General features: G+C 43.3%; 1 protein-coding gene across 2 annotated transcripts in view; it reads left to right on the top strand.

The window, feature by feature from the left end:
- abca2 (ATP-binding cassette, sub-family A (ABC1), member 2) overlaps nucleotides 1–22,453 on the top strand; it is a 101,518-nt gene that overhangs the window by 47,794 nt on the left and 31,271 nt on the right. The window contains exons 10-28 of one of the 2 annotated variants that reach the window (XM_085474326.1): nucleotides 553–681; nucleotides 835–1,002; nucleotides 3,038–3,134; nucleotides 3,913–4,086; nucleotides 5,432–5,534; nucleotides 5,763–5,877; nucleotides 8,910–9,100; nucleotides 11,490–11,640; nucleotides 11,770–11,974; nucleotides 12,064–12,228; nucleotides 12,712–12,892; nucleotides 13,212–13,424; nucleotides 13,714–13,910; nucleotides 14,155–14,328; nucleotides 15,020–15,213; nucleotides 17,327–17,447; nucleotides 17,551–17,841; nucleotides 20,138–20,350; nucleotides 21,650–21,752. In XM_085474326.1, coding sequence (XP_085330452.1) covers nucleotides 553–681; nucleotides 835–1,002; nucleotides 3,038–3,134; nucleotides 3,913–4,086; nucleotides 5,432–5,534; nucleotides 5,763–5,877; nucleotides 8,910–9,100; nucleotides 11,490–11,640; nucleotides 11,770–11,974; nucleotides 12,064–12,228; nucleotides 12,712–12,892; nucleotides 13,212–13,424; nucleotides 13,714–13,910; nucleotides 14,155–14,328; nucleotides 15,020–15,213; nucleotides 17,327–17,447; nucleotides 17,551–17,841; nucleotides 20,138–20,350; nucleotides 21,650–21,752 — 3,185 coding nt within the window. Of the gene's footprint in view, nucleotides 1–552; nucleotides 682–834; nucleotides 1,003–3,037; nucleotides 3,135–3,912; nucleotides 4,087–5,431; nucleotides 5,535–5,762; nucleotides 5,878–8,909; nucleotides 9,101–11,489; nucleotides 11,641–11,769; nucleotides 11,975–12,063; nucleotides 12,229–12,711; nucleotides 12,893–13,211; nucleotides 13,425–13,713; nucleotides 13,911–14,154; nucleotides 14,329–15,019; nucleotides 15,214–17,326; nucleotides 17,448–17,550; nucleotides 17,842–20,128; nucleotides 20,351–21,649; nucleotides 21,753–22,453 lie in introns of both variants that reach the window. The other variant, XM_085474325.1, reaches the window with a different exon arrangement.

Genomic DNA, 22,453 nt, shown 5'->3' with positions numbered 1-22,453 from the left:
CCCCCCACAGAGGGACAATCACATGATAAGATGGGGCCAGGTTTCACAATGAGCTCACCTGAAACTCTGGCTGATTGGGACCCACACCCAGTTTCACACCTTGGCTCATGTGATTAGAGGATCATCAGGGGGTCCTTTTGTCCCTCTGTGGGGGGAAACTCCCACGGGGTTTAAATCTGGGACTCCCCACCATTTGACCTTAGAACTGAAGAAGCTTCTCTGTTCTCTGATGAGAGGTGAAACGTCTTCAAGTAACTTAAAGAAGTCCAGACGCTTTTCTTTGCAAGCTCCTTTGACGTCATAGAACATAATTGAAAAGGCCAGTGAGACAGGGCTGTGTCCAAGCACAGATCTGGGAGTAAATATATTTAGGATGTTTAAGACCACGGTGCCCTCCACTACTGTAAGAACTGTGTTACTGTATTGGAAGAAGAAGAAATAATAAGAAGAAAATAATAGAAGACATTTTATTTATAGATATACATATATTTGTTTATACAGATTCATACAGATTGTAATGAAAAACTAATGTGTTCACTTTTTTCTTTAAAGGCCAATGAGACATTTGCATTTGTTGGGAATGTGACACATTACACCCGGGTGTGGCTCAATATCTCCTCCCAGCTCAGGAGTTTCCTGGAGGAGGGCCAGTTCCACAAGCACCTGGTGTGGCTGCAGCAGGTACATTTACAAAAGAGCCCACGGACATGACGCTGCAGTGCTGTCTGTGCTGGAACATTTACATCCATCTTTTCCTAGAATTAGATTTTGAGTCAGGAGCCTTTTAATTGTGCTCTGCTTCTGCTTCATTCATCTTGTTTTTCTTTGCTCAAGTTGTTCTCAGATCTTCAGCAGCACCCTGAGTTGATAAATGGCACAGACACTGAGCTAATGCAAAGTCTGATGGAAGGAAACTACAGTCTTCCCAACACCTCCACCTTGCTAGAACAGCTGGACACCATTGACAATGCTGCCTGTGGCTGGACACACTTTATGTCTAAGGTCAGCACAGTTTTTATCTTAAATTTTACAAAGATAAAACAATGCATCACTCCAAAAACTTAGTTTTGACCTTATAAAAAAGCAGTTCTATAAATTCAGCCACATGACCACATGAAAGCAGCGGCCCAGGTTTGAGTCTGATCCATGTATGTCTTCCCTCCCCCTCTTGCTCCGCTTTTCTGTCTATCTCTACTATTGCTATCCAATAAAGGCAAAAAAATAAAAACACTTATGCATCCTGGATAACTATGCATAGTGTGGATATCGAGTTCAGAAGAGAAAAAGAGTTCTCATTAAGAAGGAAAATACAATAGATGATTTAAGAAGGGGCCACCCGGGGAATGAATATGGAGCTGGGACAGGTTTGGACCATAATACCAGAACCAACTGGTGGACATGGGAGGTGATCAGGTTGAAGAAAGTCTTACCTGGCTTCGTTAGCCAATGGGACTGCTGATGCAAAAACTTGGGTGTGGGAGGAGTTTGGGGACATAAAACAAGACTTTTGGTCAGCATCAAGGTGATTCTGGCACATGACTCAGGAGGGGGATGCAGTGTTCCACTCACAATATATAAAGTGGTCGCAGAACACAGAACAAGCTCTTTATCCTCCTGAGGTTATTTGAGGGTGTGTGGGAGTTGTACAGTTGTCATCACGTCCCATGGGGTCAGCCCTGGGGTGTCTGGCCTGTTGCTGTGGGCCATTTGCTCCCTCTACCACTGCAGCGCGAGCTTGAACCATATTGTTGGCAATAAGTAGGACTCAGTGAGTGTTGAACCATGCCAGTTCTGCCCTTGGTCACCAGTTTTGTTCATAGTTTTATGGACACATTATCTAGCCCTAGCAGGTGATGGAGGCTCTTGGGGTCTTGTTCATGAGGTCACAGATACAAGTGGTGGAAATTAGTTTCTTTCAAAGGGTGGCTGGGTTCTTCCCTTAGAGATAAGGTTACTCCAAGTCCCCCTCGGATGTTTGTTCATCCGAGGGGGACTTGGAGTAAAGCCTCTGCTCCTCAACATCAGGAGTCCTACTTGATGCCTCCTAGTCGAGGTGTTTCAGGCATATCGTACTGGGATGAGGCACCAGGTCATACCCAGGATATGCTGGAGAGATTATATGTCAGTTGACCAATGCAGTGTCCCCCTGGCTAAGCTGGAAGAGGTGGTCAGGGTGAGGGAAGTCTGGGCTTCTCTGCAAAGACTGCTGCTCCTGCGAGCCAAACCTGAATGCAGGGCTGCAATAATAATGACAACAATATTCATTCATTTTTATCTGCTTCACAACAACAACAACAACAACAAAGAAATAATCTTTCTTTATTAATGTTACTTACAGAGTGGGGTCATTATAAGACAAGTGACTGCTATCAGCTTTTAGCTACGTCTTTCTTTTTCTGTTTAATCACGTACCAGTATTTCAAATGTTTGGATTACACATGAAAACACGACTGGTACGCTGGTGTGATATTCACGTGAATTAACTTTTTTTTGCTTTCTTGATTCTGGTGTCAGTCACAACAGTCATGGATGACTCTTTGTGTTTATATTTTATTAAAATTGTTATTAGGAATCCACAGATAAATGCAAAGTCATTGCATTAAATCACACTGAGAAGTTTTTACATTCTATTTAATGTCTTTGGACTTTGTAGAGAAAACAGAGACAACAGCACACGATCCTACTGCGTGCTGTAAATATGTAAAGACTTTAATAAGCTCATATGATGGTTTCATCTTGGTGCTAAAACACCAACAGCCTTCTGCAGTGAAACATGATTAGAGTAGAGTAGAATAGAATAGAATAGAATAATTACTTTAATTGTCCCACAAGGGGAAATGTGGTTGTAACAGCAGCAAAAAACAAAACAAAAAACCCCCACATATACAAACAGAACAGGACACAGAACAGAAACACACAATCTTCACATATTTACATCATGGACAATAGTTACCAAAACAGAGCACTGTACAGTTATTAAAATTAAAGTGCAGATAAGTGGCAAACCCAGGTGTGTGTCTGTTACTTGTGTTTCCAGGTCAGTGTTGATGTCTTCAAGGGCTTTCCTGATGAAGACAGCATTGTCAACTACACCCTGAATCAGGCTTACCGGGACAACGTTTCTGTGTTTGCCAGTGAGTCGCCTTTGCATGTCCGACTGTAATCATAGTATCTAATGCATTTAAAGTGCAGGAGTGAGGTGGACATGCTCTAGATTTTCACAATGTCCCGTTTGTGCTTTGCTTGCAAAAAGGTCACTTGCGTACCCACAGGCCTCAGACTGCTTCCAGCTAGAGGTCAGCTGACTCCTGTCAGCTGACTTCCCTTTGGGCATATCTCATTCCACTGAAGCTTCTTCAGTTCTAAAACCAATCGCTCCCAGATTATTTGCCGTAGTGAGAGTTGTCCATTATGAGGGTCGCTGACCCCCTAATGATTCTCTACCTAATCACATGAGCCAAGGTGTGAAAACGAGTGTAGGTCACAATCACCATTGTGGACCCACTGCGAAGCCTGGCCCCACCCAATCGTGTGATTTCTGAGGTCAAAAGGCCCAGGATGTGAGTGGGCGTTAAGGCATCTGGGAAGGATCTCAAAACGTACATGAGTGTGCCCCACACTGCTCCCCCTGGTGGATACACATGACATTACCACTTGATTTCCTAATTGCCGTTTAGGGGCGTTACTACTCATGGTTGCATCATTCACATCACAGGCGGGGATGTCACTGCGCTCTCCCATCAACCAGCAATCAGTCAGGATTCCTCACAGTCCTGTCAGGGATGAGCAGCTGTTTCTGTTTCTATATTATTCAGAGTCGTTCATAATCACATGAAGCATATTAAATGCCCACATCAGAGTTTTGATGCAAAATTAGATTTTCTTTACTATTCTAATGTTTTCTTTCCCCAGGTGTGATTTTCCAGACTAATAAAGATGGCTCCCTTCCACCACATGTTATGTACAAAATCAGACAAAATTCCAGTTTAACAGAGAAGACCAATGAAATCAGGAGGGCCTACTGGCGCCCTGGCCCCAACACTGGGGGGAAATTCTATTTCCTGTATGGCTTTGTTTGGATCCAAGGTAAGGAACTGAAATTCACTTACTTCCCCAGTGCTGACCGTTTGATTGTGGTTGGAATGAGAATTCTCAGTCTTGTGTGGTTTTTGAACAGTATGTAGATCAACGGTTTTATGCACAGGACCCAAGGGGTGACACACTGATATCAGTGCAGTTTCATTTGTTTTTATGAAGTAAAGGTAACGTGCTTACCTGGCCTTGTGTCAGATTGGCACCCTGTCCAGGATGTACCCTGCCTCTTGCCCTGTGGCAGCTGGGATGGGTTTCAAGCCCCCTGCAACCCTGACCTGGATGAGCAGAAGGGGATGGATTGATGGAACGTGCTTACAACGCTGCAGCAGTAGCCTTTTCTAACTACAAATCATATTTTATTTAGTTGCTGAAAGCAGGGAAGCCACTCAACTGACACAGAATATTGAATGATGAAATCAGAGTGATAGACGTGTCTGAAGACAACGCAGTGTAAGGCTGTTTAGCCAGGAGAGGTCACAGGCTCTGACAGGGTTGGATCATTACAAAAAGACTACAAATCAAACTTTCACGGTCACGTGAGTGGGAATGGAAGGAGAGGACCCAAATGCAGGACTCACGGGTTTATTAGTCAGACGACTTCCACCTCAGCTCTTCCTCCAGAAAGGAGAGCGGTGCCTGCTCCCGCTCGTAGAAGTCTGAGGGGTCCATTTCGTGTCTTCATGGCTCTCATCAGGCTATAGCATAGAATGAAATTACAATAGACTTTTATTGGATGTCATTCCTATGAAAACTGGTCACACTACAAGTGTGGTAGCTCTTTAAGGGTCTGTGGTCTTTATCACTGCAGTTTATGTTAAAAGGAAACAGTTGTTTTAAGTTATTAGAATATTTCTACTTCAGTTCATCATCAGCCTGTTTAAAGAATGAGCTTTCAGCTGCTCTCTGTTTATTACCCTCATTCATAACTGAGTACAAGTCACGTGCTGATGTGTAAGCCTGCAGAAGACAGCAAATATATATATATATATATATATATATATATATATATATATATATATATATATAAAATTGAGTCCCTTGTATTTTATAATGTTCTAGCTCACTCTTTCTCCATATTTATGTCGAATATTGTCACTGAGTTTCCCATGAAAAATGTTTAAGCATAAATATAAAATAAAGGTTATATAATTCTACTGTACTGTATATTTCATCATGTGAATTAAAAAAATCGTAATTTTTTTAAAGTGATTAATTTGTAAATCAGTCTGACTCACAACATCCTTTATTACCCAAACCGTCACCATCAGCTGATATACAAATATGTAACACGCACGCTGGAGAGAAATACGAACCCTGTCTCGATTCTCTTTTCCAGACATGATAGAGAGAGCGATCATCAACACATTTGTGGGGCATGACGTGGTGGAGCCTGGCAACTACGTTCAGATGTTCCCCTATCCATGCTACACCAGAGACGAGTAAGGGACGGACTAACACGTAGCCCTGTACTTTATTTACTGGGATTCTGTTTGTGTGATAATAATAAACAAAATTAGAACGTCATGTAAACAGAATGTCTTAAGCAGTTTGAAAAGTTCATTTAAACGTGACCAACGATCGGTTTGGATGAATATATTCCTCCATCAGCACATCTGTCTGTTACTGTGATCATCAGCTCATACCCTGTGTTACTCTTGTCTTTGCAGTTTTCTCTTTGTGATTGAGCACATGATGCCTCTGTGTATGGTGATCTCTTGGGTTTACTCAGTGGCCATGATGATTCAGCATATTGTAGCTGAGAAAGAGCACAGGCTTAAAGAGGTGAGTGTTTGTTAGCGTGATTGGTCCACACGACAGCGTGCTCAAAGATTGTTGGGGATGGGAGCAAACAATTAGTTTTAAACCAAAGCAAATATTGAAACTTTAAACAAACATTTGAAATATAGGGCTTGTATTTACAAAAACATGCAGTACGTACGGCTCAGTGATAGAATCGCTCGCAGCATTTCGTGCATGTCAACACCCCCCAAGCAAGTCCAGCTTATTGCTGGTAATGTGGAGCAGTGTCTCACAACAGTTGGACAGTGATGGACAGTGATTTCAGTGATGGGCCCAAGCACTCATGTACCTGAGGGACATGATCGCATGTCTCCATGTCCACACCCACTGGTCCAGAGCTGGTCCAGTGTTCTGCAACCAGGACAATAACTGCATGGTTCCTCCGGGATCTGAAGTCTGATAAGTAGACGAACTTTCCTGACCAGGTCCAAGATGAAGCGACTCTCTCCTCCTCTGGTAGAAACCTGTCATACAAGCAGCAAGCTGAGGGAATGCAAGGATGCTCACCCTGCCTGTTACCTCTCACCGAGACCAGTGGAATAAATGTGCACGAGCAAGCAGCTGCGAAGAGTCACCAGTGAACTGCTCCCAGTATGTGTGCAGCTGTGTGGCTCCTTTATGTTTCCTTTAGTGTTGAAAAGCAGGGTTGCTCCACAATCCATGGCAACATTGTTCCACGCTGTACATCAGCGCGCAGCCTTAGTGCTGCTCTTTGCTGCCTCCTCTCAGGCCACTTTGATACTGCGACCACGCCAGCCTTAAAAACACAAACATGGGTCCATGTTCTGCTTAGTAAACTTATTTCTTGATTTTGTGCCACTTTTTACATTTTCACAGTTTTAATGATAAGATTATAATGTTTTTTTTAACATTGATTAATACCTTACACCAAATACATATTATATGTTAACTTGTTGAATGGAATTAAATTTTATAAAACAGTGTAAAAGTACTTTTACTGCTTAAGTACTTTTGAAACATGAGAAGTTTTATTCAATCTTACGCTGATAGGTTAATAAAAAAAAAGACGAGCTGCTGTTTCTCCCGGCAGTCAGGGACTCGTCATCACTTTCCTCCTGCTTACGGCGTCCCTGTCTGATCTTTGACTTCTGTTTATCGTACACTCGCTCACAGCTCTCAGTGTGCGACAAATCCTCTCTGGGCACCAGTATAACTCAGTGGGCGACCATATGACACAAGGCAGCAGCCTGGGCTCTCTCTGCTCACCTGTCTGTCGTCACTACTGGTGTCAAATAAAGACAAAATACCGAAAAAAATAGGGGGCGATCGTGGCTCAAGAGCTGGGAGTTCGTCTTGTAACCGGAAGGTTGCCGGTTCGAGCCCCGGCTCCTTGGGCGAGACACTTCACCCTACTGGTGGTGGTCAGAGGGCCCGGTGGCGCCAGTGTCCGGCAGCCTCGCCTCTGTCAGTGCGCCCCAGGGTTGTGGCTACAATGTAGCTGCCATCACCAGTGTGTGGATGTGTGTGTGGATGGGTGGATGACTGAACGTGTAAAGCGCTTTGGGGTCCTTAGGGACTAAGTAAAGTGCTATACAAATACAGGCCATTTACCAAAAAACAACATTAAAAAACCAAAAACGCTCTGTGCAGACTGAGCATGATGATGAAAGACAGAAGACTTTATGTCTTTATTTGCTTTGTTGTGAAGCAAACAATCCTGCAGCATCAGAGCGTTCTCACTCCCGAGGCGTAACATGTCGACGTTTTGTCACGTCCCGCGGCGTTCCTGAGGAACGCGAAAGGAGACCTTCGGCGTTCTTATGGTACGCGGCGGGTTATGGCTGGAATCCAGTGCAATGACGCTCCCGCGGTAATAGACGTTCCAGCCCTGTATTCCAGCCCTAAACCTAACCTTATCCCTGACCTTAACCAGGACTTTAATGATGTTAAATAGCGTGTTTCTAAGCGATTTGAAGAAAAAGAGCGAACATGTGTAGGTTCAGTCCAGACGGTTCTCATATTCCCTCTTTTTCCGAGGTCGTCATTTAGGAACGTGGTGGGTAGCCGAAAACGTAATATGGTGACGATTTGTCACCTAGCGTAAAATGTTACGCTTTGGGAGTGAGAACGGGTTGGCAGCATAAGTCGGGGCCCAAAACCAAAAGCCACCAGTGGGAATATGTAGAGAATGACCCAGAATTTACTTCAGCTTAGTGACACTTGGACATTATCCTGAACTGTGTGTGTTACATTAAAAGACCTCAAAGTGCTGCAGGTGTGTGTGAGTGGGTAAACGTGGGTTATAGTGGTCACTAGAAAAATAACACCACTCCCATTACTTCACAAAATTCACTTTCCCAAATTTCCCAAATTTATCATTAAAAATAAGGATGTGTGTGAAACAATGAGTGACGGAACAAAGTGTCTCAGTGTGGAAAAGGTCAGAAAGCCGTTTCTAAAGTTGTGGGACTCCAGCGAACCACAAATGCCAGAAACACAGAATAGTGGTGACCCCTCCCAGGAGGAGCCGACCAACCAGAGTTAACCCTGTTTTTCTGTCTCAGGACATGAAGACTCGCTGTGGTAAACGGAAACAGGATTTCTGCCGTCTGCCAAAACATCCAATAAGGAAAATGTTTGTCCATCTGTTTGTGACCTCAAGCTGAAGCACGCTTCAGCAGGACAATGATCCAAAACACAGCAGCAAGTCCAAGAAACACAACTCTGACCTGCTCAAAGTCCTGACCTGAGTCAGACTGAGATGCTCAAAAACCCTCCAGTGTGGCTGAGTTACAACAATTCTGCAAAGACGAGCCAAATTTCCTCCACAGAGTGTAAAACGCTCACTGCCAGTTATCACAAACACCTGAGTGCAGCTGTTGCTGCTGAGGCCCACCCAGGTTTAGGGGCCGTGTAGCTTTGGGGTTTTGTCCACTTATTCATAATACTTTTATTTAGCAGCTGCATTTTGTGTTTAGTGTGTTGTATAAGGGTCAAAGACTTTTTCACACTACTGTGCATACTTGCAAATAACCATAGTGTCTCTGTCTCAGGTGATGAAGATGATGGGTCTGAACAATGCAGTCCACTGGGTGGCGTGGTTCATCACGGGCTTTGTCCAGCTGTCCATCTCTGTCACTGCTCTCACGGCCATTTTAAAGTACGGCCGGGTGTTGCTCCACAGCGATCCCTTCATCATCTGGCTGTTCCTTACCATCTATGCCGTGGCTACTATCATGTTCTGGTAAGACTTCTGGCTCAATGCCTCAGTGTGCACAGCTTCACGGATAATGTTTAGTACAGAACAGGAAGGGGATACTCTCACCACAGGGTCAAAGGTCAGTTTTGCCCAGACCTCCAATATATCTACTGGTGTGCATGAGATAAACTATGAATTGAAATGCTATGTGAATAGAGCATGGTGCATTTAAGCCTAGAAAGATAAAACTCATTGAAAAAAATTAGGAAATTGTCAGTTAGCATTTATCGGTACAGTGGAGAACGCATAATTAAATTTTTACCTCTGACAGCAGTTTGATAAGATTAAGCACTTCCTTCCTACAATCTGCAATCAAATCTTATTCGATACTCGCAGGTCATTCTCACTTAAACAAGAGGGTGAATGAACTTTAACATGTGTAAGTCTGGCAGTGTTTTCAGTAGTTACAAGAAGCACTCTGAGCACAAACCTCCACCAAGGCAGCTCACTCTTTAGGTTTCAGGGAATAAGATTATAATATGCATTTATTATTTTTACTTTATTCTTTTAAAGAATACTTTAAGACGTTTGCAGTGCATGAATGTGCAGGCTTTTGTTATTTGTCCTGTTGAAACCCACTTATACTATTTTATTATTTATTTATGTGGCAAGTACACGTGTAGCATTCATTACACATTTAAATGTTTCGTTGACCTTGAAGAAGAGGTCAGACATCAAATGACATTTAAATATTAATTAGATATTTTCTATTTGTTGACAATACACACGACTGTGAATATAAACTCTCCACCCATTTAACGTTTCATTTTAATCGATTCAGGACTTATCGAGGCATCATGTTTACAGACATAATGACAGGATGAGATGCATGCAAACTCTACCAGGGAGGTACTTCATTACCTGAAGTAACTTTATTACCATATGCCAAATAAAATGTCCATCCTTCCTGCGAGCAGTCTTTATCCTCGGGTCCTCTGCCAGAGGCCTGGGAGCTTGAGGGTCCTGTGCAGTACTTTGCTGTTCCTGCGCTCTGCTGAGGCCACGCTCCCTGTTGGGGATCACTGCTCTGAGCGCTCCGATTAGGACTGGAGACCTTCACCCTCCAAATCTTCTATTCAGTTTTATTTATACGGCAACAACAGTCGCCTCAAAGTGCTTTATGTTGTAAGGCAGACCCTACAATAATACAAAGAACACAGAAAATCCCAACAGTTAGATGGCCCCTGTGAGTAAGTGCTTTGGCGACAGTGGGAAGGAAAAACTCCCTATTAACAGGAAGAAACCTCCAGCAGAACCAGGCTCAGGGAGGAACTCACATCTGCTGCTATTCGATGGGGATGAGGGGAGGAAGACAGGATGAAGACATGATATAGAAGCGAGACAGAGATTAATAATAACTAAATGCAGAGAGGAATGAGAAAGGTGACTTAAGAAGAAACACCCAGTGCATCATGGGAATCCCCGGCAGCCTACGTCTATTGCAGCATAACTAAGGGAGGATTCAGGGTCACCTGGTCCAGCCCTAACTATATGCTTTAGCAAAAAGGAAAGTTTGAAGCCTAATCTTGAAAGTAGAGATAGTGTCTGTCTCCTGAATCCAAACTGGAAGCTGGTTCCACAGAAGAGGGGCCTGAAAACTGAAGGCTCTGCCTCCCATTCTACTTTTAAATACTCTAGGAACAACAAGTAGGCCTGCAGAGCGAGAGTGAAGTGCTCTAATAGGGTGATATGGTACTACAAGGTCATTAAGATAAGATGGGGCCTGATTATTTAAGACCTTGTATGTAGGGTCTACCTTACAAGGCGCCTTGAGGTGACTGTTGTTGTGTTTTGGCACTACATGTAGACTGACTGGGCTCCCAGTTAGATTTTTGCAAAAAGGTGGCGTTCCCACCAGGGAAGAGTTGCTGTCCCAAGTGGAGGAATTGAAGTATCTTGGCGTCTGTGATGGAAAACAAAAGATTGACAGATAGATTGGGGCCATTTTTGCATGTAGTCCTACCTGGAGGAGGCTCGGGGCACGCCGGAGAAATGTCCCTCCAAAGGCCCGATAATCCCCTCAGTGTTTCCTGAGATTCCTGAGGTCTGGGTTTCTCTTGTTAGGCTGCTGTCCTTAAGACATGGTTATTCATGGACGGATGGATGGATACTAAGCTGTCAGTATGTCAGTGTAAGAGGAGTTTGTAGTCAGCCTCCTGTGGTCAGGACTTTTTTGATCAGTGCTGGAGGTTTCTGCCAGACATGGAAAACCTGGTGTCTTGAGTTTTAATGTTAGTGAGCATTGAGTGATGATTATTTTTGTAAAATCGTGAACCTTGTCTTTATATGTAGTGATTTTGCTGCACATCTCATTGTATTTTTAAAAACTTGTGGAATATGTCCTGAAACAAATGAAGCGTAACTTTTTTCCCAGTTTCCTGGTGTCAGTAATCTACTCCAAAGCTAAGCTGGCTTCTGCCTGCGGAGGAATCATCTATTTCCTCAGCTATGTGCCCTATATGTATGTGGCCATTAGGGAGGAGGTGGCTCACGACAAGATCACTGCCTTCGAGAAATGCATTGCTGTAAGGCATTTTACATTTCTTTCCTTTTTCACCAATCAAAACTCTTTGAATTTGTGGTGCGTTGGTAAAATGTTCTTTATCTGTTGTTCTGTGAAATCAGATAATCCACATTGTTTCCTTCTCTTTTAGTCTCTGATGTCTACCACAGCTTTTGGCCTTGGCTCCAAGTATTTTGCTCTATACGAGGTAGCAGGTGTTGGCATTCAGTGGCAGACCATAAGCCAGTCACCTGTAGAAGGCGATGACTTTAACCTCGGTCTCTCCATGATGATGCTCATCATTGATGCTGGCGTGTACGGTGTGCTGACCTGGTACATAGAGGCTGTGCATCCAGGTGTGAAATCCTTGCTCTCTCAGGTTTTCTCCCAACAAACGTTATTTAGGAATCTTCTGCTGATTCAATTTTCCCTAATTTTCCATTAGGAATGTATGGGCTGCCGCGCCCATGGTACTTCCCACTGCAGAGGTCCTACTGGTCTGGCAGTGGCCGTGTGGAGACCTGGGATTGGCCTTGGTGCGGAGGTGGAGCTGCCAGGCTCAGTGTGATGGAGGAGGATCAGGCTTGTGCGATGGACCACCGGAGGAATGGTAAAAACCAACAATATGGTGCTCGAGGACAAGATTCCCATATTCTGTCAATCAGCTTAAAAACACTGTAATACACACCGTCCTAAACTTCAGTAAAAGGATAAATATTATTTTTCCATCCATAATATCATAATAATATTAAATATTATTATTTCCTTACACAGGAACCTTTCCAAGTTTGCATGTTTGAGCAGGATTATGAATTTCCAGATTCCAATGTGACACACGAGACAGTTCAGTTCAAAATGACATGAAGCCACGCCCCTTATATTTCCTTATTTGTCCCGAGTAAATAATAGTGCTGAGTTCAAATCTCCATGCAGAAACCACAGGGCCTCTCCCTGTTTCAGGCATGTGGTTATTTGCCTCTCCTCTTAGTGCTTTTAACAAAAGAAGTGGAATTAACGACGGAGAAAAACACTTTTTAAATCAATATTTTTATAAATGATTCCGATTTTGTTCTCACTGTCATTCCAACTCCAGAGGAGATCCGCGGGATAGAGGAGGAGCCCAACCACCTTCCCCTGGTGGTGTGTATAGACAAACTGACCAAGGTGTACAAGACAGGCAGTAAACTGGCCCTGAACAAACTGAGCCTCAACCTCCATGAAAACCAGGTGGTTTCCTTCTTGGGACACAATGGAGCTGGGAAGACGACTACAATGTGAGAGGCAGTGTGCAGCATGTAGTAATGGTTTTTATTGTGCAGCTCCGGCACTGGAGAGCTCAATGATTTACTCTTGCATGGTTTTGTAGATCACACTGAGACATGCAGGTTTTATAAGACTCATATATAATGAAATATAAACATCCATGATCTGTTGTTAAATGTTCAGCCTGCTGCAGCTACACACAAACAAACAAAAAAAGAAGAAAATAAAAATATGATATTTTTTAAAGATATATTGGACCAAACAACATTTAAGCAACAAATCCTGTTTAATGTATCACTGTGACCTGTAATCTAAACTGTATGTTCATAGGTCCATCCTGACAGGGTTGTTCCCGCCCACGTCTGGCTCTGCCACCATCTATGGCCACGATATCCGCACTGAGATGGAGCGTATTCGACAGAACCTCGGGATGTGTCCGCAGCACAACGTCCTGTTTGACAAGCTGAGTGTGGAGGAGCATCTGTGGTTCTACTCCAGGCTCAAAGGCATGGCTGAAGAAGACATCTGCAAGGAGATGGACAAGTCAGCTGCTTTTATTCAATTCAGTTTTATTTATGTAGCGCCAAATTACAGCAGCAGTTGCCCAGAGGCACCTTGTATTGTAAGATAAAGAGCCTATCCTGAACCTTTATGGAAATTCAAACTGTGCATATGTAAAGGCACTGAGGTCACAGCACAGGCTTAATGCTGTTTAGTTGTTTGGGACTCATTAGGGTTTAACTTGCCTCACAACGTTTCACTCAACCAGTGTCAGTGCTCCCTGACAACCGATCAACAGAACACAACTCTCTGTGTGTGTGTGTGTGTCCAGGATGATTGTTGACCTGGAGTTGTCCAACAAGCGTCACAGCTTGGTGCAGACATTGTCTGGTGGGATGAAGAGAAAGTTGTCTGTCGCCATTGCCTTTGTTGGTGGTTCCAGGGCCGTCATCCTAGACGAACCAACCGCAGGGGTGGACCCCTACGCCCGCCGAGCCATCTGGGATCTCATTCTCAAGTACAAACAAGGTGAGTGACTCCTAGGCATCGTGCAGAGTGACATGACATCGATCCAGGGATTCAATCCTCACCAAAGATATTTAAGTGTTGTTCAGTCCGTGCATATTTCTTGTATGCACGTGGGAAAAATGTCCTCTGCGTTCAGTTTTCAGAATATTGTTGCAGAGGCACGCTCTATCCTTTTTTTGATGTCCTGCTTGGTAAATGTAACCCAAACCACCTCCTACATATGTGTGTGGCTCCTCTGCCTTAGGCCGCACAATTCTGCTGTCTACCCACCACATGGATGAAGCAGACCTTCTGGGAGATCGCATTGCCATCATCTCACACGGGAAACTCAAATGCTGTGGCTCCCCACTCTTTCTCAAGAGCACTTATGGAGATGGATACAAGCTGACACTGGTCAAAAAGCAGAGCGAAGGCCGAGGTGTGTGTGTGTGTGTGTGTGTGTGTGTGTGTGTGTGTGTGTGTGTGTGTGTGTGTGTGTGTGTGTGGTAGTGTTTTTATTTCCTGCACCTGTGATGCTGTCAGCCTACAGAGCATTTGCAGATTTACACTAAGAAGTCTAGCAGAGCCCTTAATGATACATATGGCCATGATTTATGAATGCGTGTGTGCATTGGTATACACAGAAGTGCAATCATATACACTGCATACATTGTTTGTCTACTATATGATTTGTACATTTGGGATTTTATTGGTTTTATCTGACATATGTACAACCTTTGTCTATACTTTGGTGAATTACAGTAGAAAATACTTACTGGTGTTCTGGTATCATCACAAACATACATCCAGCATTCACTTCAATAATCTGATTATAATATAATCATTTATGAGGTGAGAGTTCAGTTAAAGGAGCACCTCATAAATGATGTTCATTTTATTCAGTGTGTGCGTGGAGTTGAACTACACACAGCAGAAAGATGTTAGAAGCAGAGCAGTAACACGATTATTAAACCTTCAACCAAAACTGCTTTTAATAGAAAGGCAAAACAAAAGCACACAAGCAGAAGAGCCCTGCACTATGCAAACATGTGCCCACCACCCCCACCTACCCACCACCATGCAGAAAACCAAAAGTCTTCATGCTTTGTGTTTTTTCTTTCAATGCTAAGGCCAGGCCAGCCAGTTCCAGCCTCCGTCTCTGTCTCCGTCCTCCTCTCTGTCGCCTTGCTCAGAAGTTCAGGTCACTCAGTTTATTCGTCAGTTTGTGGCTTCCTGCCTGCTGGTGTCCGACTCCAACACTGAGCTGTCCTACGTGCTGCCTTCTGAGGCTGTCAAGAAGGGCTGTTTTGAGAGGCTGTTTCAGGTACATTTACACAAGCAAAGAAAACTCTTCTGTTACAGAATAAACTCACAGCTATTGATCGCAAGGTTGGTAGTTTGATCCCTGGTTGCTCCCAGTCTGTATGCCAAATATCCTTGGCCAAGATACTAACCTCAAGTTGCTCATCAATGCATCCATCAGAGTGTGAATGTTTGATAAAAAACACGTGTGTAGAAAAAGAGTAGAAAAAAGTGCTGGTGTGAATGATGAGTAGAAAAGCAGGTCATTTACATCTTTTCTGATGCTGCTGCTGATTCTATATATGGTCTGGCTAATTGCATAAAAGACAATGTGTTTTAAATTTAATCTAATTCAATTCAGTTTTATTTATATAGCACCAAATTACAACCACAGTTACTTCAAGGTGCTTTTGTAAACTAACAACTCTACAATAATACAGAAAACAACTGCCTTGGTGGCTGTGGGAAGGAGAACTCCCTTTTAACAGGAAGTAGCTTCCTGCAGAACCAGGTTCAGCAAGGAGCAGTGATACTCTGTGATAGGTCGGCCGTGCAGGGAGGAAGACAGTAGAACTGTGGAAGAGGGCCGTGGATTCATAATCGATGGATGGATGAATGGGTGGATTTGGCCTGCACCAAGCAGACCCCCCACCGGGCACCAAAGAGGCCCAAGCCAGGGGAAGCAACTACAAATGAGTAGCAGTAGGGAGGGGAAACCCCCAACCTCCATGACCATGGCCTGCAGTGGGCAGGGCTCAGAAAGGCCCAGGCTCAGGCCTAGCCAAATATACATGTTCCCAAAAGGAGACGAGCAAAACTGAGAATGAAAAAACTAAATGGGATATAATAAAAACTTAAAATGACATAAATAAAGGACAAAGATGTGGGAACCACACAAGTAGTAGTAAAATGTTGAACTCAAAATGCTAGTACAAAGACCCAGCACTGTAAGTGTGACATAAAAAACAACTTTTTAACAGTGTTGTAGTACCCCAAACCTTGGCAGATCTTAGCATGGTGTGCAGTGTCCTCAAAGAAGTGGACAAAAGAAGACCCATAAAGGCCGACAAACTTCAGTTCAGTTTTATTTATATAGAACCAAACAACAGTCGCCTCAAGGTGCTTTATACTGTAAGGTAAACCCAACAATCATATGACCCCCTATGAGCAGCACTTTGGCGACAGTGGGAAGGAAAAACTCCCTTTTAACAGGAAGAAACTTCCGTCAGAACCAGGCTCAGGGAGGGGCGGGGCCATCTGCTGTGATTGGTTGGGGTGAGAGAAGGAAGACAGGATAAAGACATGCTGTGGAAGAGAGATTAACAACAAGTGTGAAAACCTCCCGGAGCAGATAACCAGTATCTAAAAGCCACGTCCTTTAGAAACGGGGGAAAAATACAGCACCTGACACAGGACCACGTGCACCCGGCCCTTCATTTGACCTACTGTTTGCTGAAGTCTCATCAGAAATGATCTAACTGTAAGAGTGGCTGTCAAGAAGCCATTCTTAAGGAAGTATGCCAAGTTGTGCAAGAACTAGACTGAAACAGGCCTTAAGAATGAAGCCAAGCGTTTCATTTTTGTATCCAATCCTCAGTTTGTAGCAATCAAAAGAAAGCTGAGCATATTTATCGACCTTTAAAACATCTTGACATAAATTAGTTATGATGTTTTACAGGTCGATCTCATAGTTTAATGTGACAATTAAGCCAGCAGTGTTGCTGACAGTACTGACAGGTTGTGATCTATCATGGAGTACCGTCTGGTAAGCATTGGCTTCATTTTTTAGTGATCCCAAACACACTGCAGTGCAGTAAAAGCATATCTGGGTAGACAAATTCCCAGTGAAACACTATCAGCCATTCACTGACCTGCCCAGGACCTCAATGTTATTGTAGCGGTGTGTAATCATCTTGACAGAGAATGAAGCAAAAGGCAGCAAACAGCCACAGATAAGCTTTGGAATATCCTTCAAAAAGCCTGAATAAGTATACATGAAGACTACTTCCAAATAAAGTTCATTCTTCATTCTGTGCTGAAGAATAAAGGCGGTCATACATAAAGACAGACTTTGTACACAACAATCTTCAAACTCTCATTTTGCCTTATTTACTAATTTGCCATTGTGCCTCCAGGCTTTAGAGAAGAGCTTGGACTCCCTGGCACTGACTAGTTTTGGGGTAATGGACACCACCTTAGAGGAGGTCTTTCTCAAAGTGTCTGAAGAGGACCAGTCTCTTGAAAACAGCGATGCTGGTGAGCACATGTTTCTTATATGTTCATATGTGTGTTTTGACTTCATCGGTTGGCACATGGCTGACATGATTACCTTCTTCCCACCCCTGTTATCTCTGAGCAGACGTAAAGGGTTCGCCAGGGGGGAGCTCTGTAGGGAAATCATCAATCGGTTCAGAAGGTTTGGGGGGACCACAGGGTGAGACAGGATCCCAAGTGGAGCCTGAAAAGCCAACGGTGGAACTAAACAATCTGGTGAAGTGCTCCACACTAAGCCAGAGCCAGTCTTCTCTAATGTCCTCCTCATCTGTCGGCTCAGTAAGAGGCGATGAAGGAGGGCTATATACCGACTTCTATGGAGATTACTGTCCGCTCTTTGACAACAGACAGGGGGCTGACTCTGCTAGCCTCCAGGGTAAGACAACAACAACAGCAGATGTACTCTTGTTTGATCGTTCTTTGCCACATCTTTCATGAATTTATACACAAATGAAAAACATTTTTGTTTGTTTGTTTGTTTTTTGCTAGTTTATTAAAAACATCTTTACATTCTCTTACTCTGCTGAGGCAAATGATGGTGTGGTGCACTCTATTGGTTTGAGCATCTTTAAAATGTGTCAAGAAATGATGGTTGGAGACCAGATGATGCAGAGTGACAGTGAATCCAAAATTTGGGAAAAAATGACCTTAATAAAAGAACAAGTCAATCATCCGTCCATCCTTCCCTCCCTTGTTATGGGCAGAGGTGGGACCAAGTCATTGTTTTGCAAGTCTCAAGTAATGTCAGGCAAGTCAGAGTCGAGTCTCAAGTCACTGGTGTAAAAGTCCGAGTCAAGTCACAAGTCTGTCGCCAAAGTGCTGCTCATAGGGGGTCATATGATTGTTGGGTTTTTCTCTGTAGGTATTATTATACCTTACAGTATAAAGTGCCCTGAGGCGACTGTTGTTGTGATTGGGCGCTGTATAAATAAAATTGAATTGAAAGAAACCCTCTGATCCCCCCCTTCTTAAAGATGGGACTCACCACCCCAGATCTCCATGCAGTGCTGCAGAGGAGTATCAATCAAAACAGCCCCACAAGATTTGGAGCCTTTACGAGCTCAGGGCAAACCTCCTCAACCCCAAGGGCATGGCTACGCTCTTGGTCCTCTACAGAAGATGTGTCAGTGGATTAACATGCTTAAAGTATTCCTTGCAATGCCTGACTACATCATGAGTTCAAGTCAGCAGCACCCACACCCACTACACACTGTAAGTAGTGCTCTGCTTTCCCCTCCTGTACCACTCGTTTGCCAGAATTGCTTCAAAACAAACTGAAAGTCTCTTCCCATGAAGTTTTTGCTCCAGTTACTGCACGAGCCACCTTCTCTTGGTCTGCCGGTAACCGTCCGCTGCCTTCAGTGTAGTAAGCCCAATAAAAATTCTTCTTCAGCTTGAGGTTTACCCTTACCTCCTCTGTTCACCATTTGGTTCAGGGATTACCACCACAACAGGCAATAACATCTTTGCCGCAGCCTCAGCAATGGAGATGGAGAATATGGTCGATATAGACTCAATATCAGCCTCCTTCAGACTGCTGTCAACATTCTAGTTGAGGAATTCCCAGAGCGGAGCCTCTGCCAGGCACATTTAGGCGTGCCAGGTTCAATATCCTCCCCCACCACCTGATCCTACTCATTACCAGGCGGTGGTCAGTTGACGGCTCTAGCCCTCTCTTCATGCGAATGTTCTGGATAGATCAGAAATCTGATAATACAATAAGACAACTGACCATCAACCTACGGTGTCCTGGTACCATGTGTATGGGCACCCTTATGTTCAAAAATAGTGTTCGGTATGAACAAACTGTGATTTGCACAGAAGCCAAAAACAGAACCCTGATCTGGTTCGGATCAGGCCATTCCTCCCAGTCACCCCCTTCAGGTGTCACTGTCCACGTGAGTGTCGAAGTCTCCCAGTAAGAAGACAGAGTCACTAGATGGAGCAGTGACTTGAACAGTCCAGGACCTCTCCAGGAGACATGTGTTGAGCCTGCTATAGCCAATATCTCTCAACCTCACACACTAACTCAGACTCCTTCCCCACCAGAGAGGTGGCATTTCATGTCCCAGCAGCCAGCCTCGATATCTAGGGATCAGACTGCCACAGCCTCCATCCCTGACCACTGCCTGACACATGCGATGTTTGAATGGATAAAAATGTCAGCCAAGGCACGGACAGAATATCTGTGGAGGGATATAAAGATGGGATTCACAGGCACTTCCATGCATGTCAAACAGAATTTAATATAACTGAACAAACAGGTGGTAAATATTTATCTAAGATGACTTAAAGTTGAACACGTTTTTAAAGGAAAGAACAGACTTTTTGTTTTATAAAAACACACAGTCTCATCATGAGTTTAGATGCTCGAACCCATGAATCTCATGGCTCGTTTCAGGGTTTAGTGACTTATATTGTCAAAATTTAGATGAATATTTTCATCAGTTTATTAGTTAATACATGCACGTGACAATGCTACAACATTAAATGTTTTTTTCTTAGTTTTTGTTTTTCTTTAGATCTTTTTTCTTTTCATGCTTCTGGAATAAAAATGCTCATATAGTGTGAGCACTAAAGAATCATACAGACCGGTTGTGATTACTGTTCTCATCCATAATTTGTCAGTTTGTCTATTTCATGTTTTAACTTTTTCACTTTAGGAGATGCAGAGAACCCCTCGTCACCAGAGCCGGAGGTGCTGGAAGGGCAGGGCACCTTCAAGCTGGAGGGTTGGTGGTTGAAACTGAGCCAGTTTCACGGACTTATTATCAAGAGGTTTCACTGTGCCAAGAGGAACACCAAGGGTCTCTTCTCTCAGATCCTCCTGCCTGCCTTCTTTGTCTGTGTGGCCATGACCGTGGCCTTATCTGTGCCCGAGATCGGTGAGATTTTACTCGTCCTTTGCTGGTTGTAATATTGCTGCTGTCCCGCCTTACCAAGAAGATAAACAGGATTGCAGAAGTTGTCTGTATACTGTTAAACAGTTCAGTATTTAGATTATGGTGAATACAGTTTTGTACAGAGCTCCTAATACTTTAACAGTCTATTACAAATAAACTGCTGAGCGGGCTCTCAGCAGTTTAGACGATATAAGTTGTTGTGATTTGGCCACATGTAAATAAAACTGTATTGAATTTCACATTCATCGAACAGTCTTTGCTCATAAACATCTTCCTAAAATAGAAAAACTTAAAATACGTGGATCAAACTTTACAAGATAAATGTTTGAACCAAAGTATTCAAATGAATCATGAAGGTGGTACACTAAGATTAGCAGCAAAGAAACCGAGTAATAGAATAGAATAGAATAGAATAGAATAGCCCTTTACTCCTGCACGATTGACAATGACAATAAAGTATCGATGGTAAGACAGCAGGAACAAATCTATACAAACAAGAGAAAGGCACATATTGGAGAACAGGTTGCAAAGCGCTTAGAAGTAGTGATAAGGACCCTGAGTCCACGAGTGATGACTGATGAGGGTTACTCAGACCAGATTGTTGAGCTGGGTTGGCAGGGTGGGGTGGAACCCGACTGACCTAAGACGTGAACCAGAACCAGCGGTGGGTCAAACGGGTAATGCTGCACATTTAGTCAGCAGGCGTGACTGTGATCGCTGCCGCCATGATCGTTGATTTTTTGGAAAGCGTAAATGGCGAGGAGGAGTTTTACACACAGTGCCAGAGATTCATGTCCGTGTCCTGCAGCAATCACCTGAAATATTCAGAAAAAAGCCCCCATATTTGTAGCAGAAACACGCACATATGTGAGTGTGTTTCATGTTTAGATTTCACATTTTATATAAGAACAGAGCAGCGTAGTTAAATAATCATTTTATGCTTTCATGCTTAGAAACGGAGAGCATCAATAATCATGGACTGAAAGCGTCACTTTGTTGTCTTGTTGTTAAGTTTGGCTCATTGTGACTCGTGTTGCTATGAAGAATGTGTGATATACCAGGGTGGAGGGTAGCAGTAGCTGGTGAGCACGCTCACTTCAGTCGATATTTAAATTATTTGTTTATTTTATTCACTCAACAGTTAAAACAGTGGAGCTACTAAACTAATGAAATACATGGGTTTCTAGGGCTCAGTGCACTTTATTTTTACAATTAGCTGTAAAATCTACGTAAAAAGATCCCTGATTAATGGATGGATGTTGTGTGTGAATTATTTTACAGGAGATTTGCCACCCTTGATCTTGTCCCCATCTCAGTATCATAACTACACCCAACCAAGAGGCAACTTCATCCCTTATGCCAATGAAGACAGACCCCAGTACAGGTAGGATGATGTTTAATTTACTGATATAACTCATGCAGATTTTTATCATTAAAACTAAATATTGCAGATGTTTCTTTGACAGTGAAGTCACATTTCTCAGCTGAACATTTACCAAACAAACTGTTTGTGTTTGACTTCTTTTATATTACTCGATATTAGAAAAGTAACTGCTCGTGCTCACTCTAGTGCACGCTAGCCTGAAGTAAAGCCAGTACAGCAACTTGACTGACAAATAACAATGTCTGATATCTCTGTGAATTAAACTGGAACATCGCGTCATGTTTTCAGCAAATAAAAATTCAGCATGCTTGATATTATTTATACTAAACTGTCTGTCAGGTTTAATTAGCGTAGACGCCCTGATTGTAACTGTCCTACGTAAGTCCCCACACTGCTGTAGCAACTTGTCTTTTGCTTAGTAAACAGCTGCATATAAGAAAGCTCTACCAAGACATGGAAAGGGTTTCTGGTGGTGAATCATCTCCACATCAGTAATGAAAGGATTAGTTTCAGTATATGTGGCTAAATTGTCAAGTTGTGTGATGATGTGTGCTGATTGTTTATGCCTGCTACTGTCACCCTTACACACAACAGCCAAAGTGACCTGTGTTAAAAACGATATAGCCTTGTGTTAGCAGGACTGTCAGTGATGAGCGTGCCAAGCATAACTGTGGTTCAGGGTCATGGACTAACTCGATCAC

This window comes from Copadichromis virginalis, linkage group LG12, assembly GCF_057382275.1.
Source record: "Copadichromis virginalis isolate Kocher_CV1m ecotype Utaka linkage group LG12, C_Virginalis_male_GT1.1, whole genome shotgun sequence".
In the NCBI taxonomy this organism is placed as follows: Eukaryota; Metazoa; Chordata; class Actinopteri; order Cichliformes; family Cichlidae; genus Copadichromis; species Copadichromis virginalis.
This window is presented reverse-complemented; position numbering and strand designations above follow the sequence as displayed.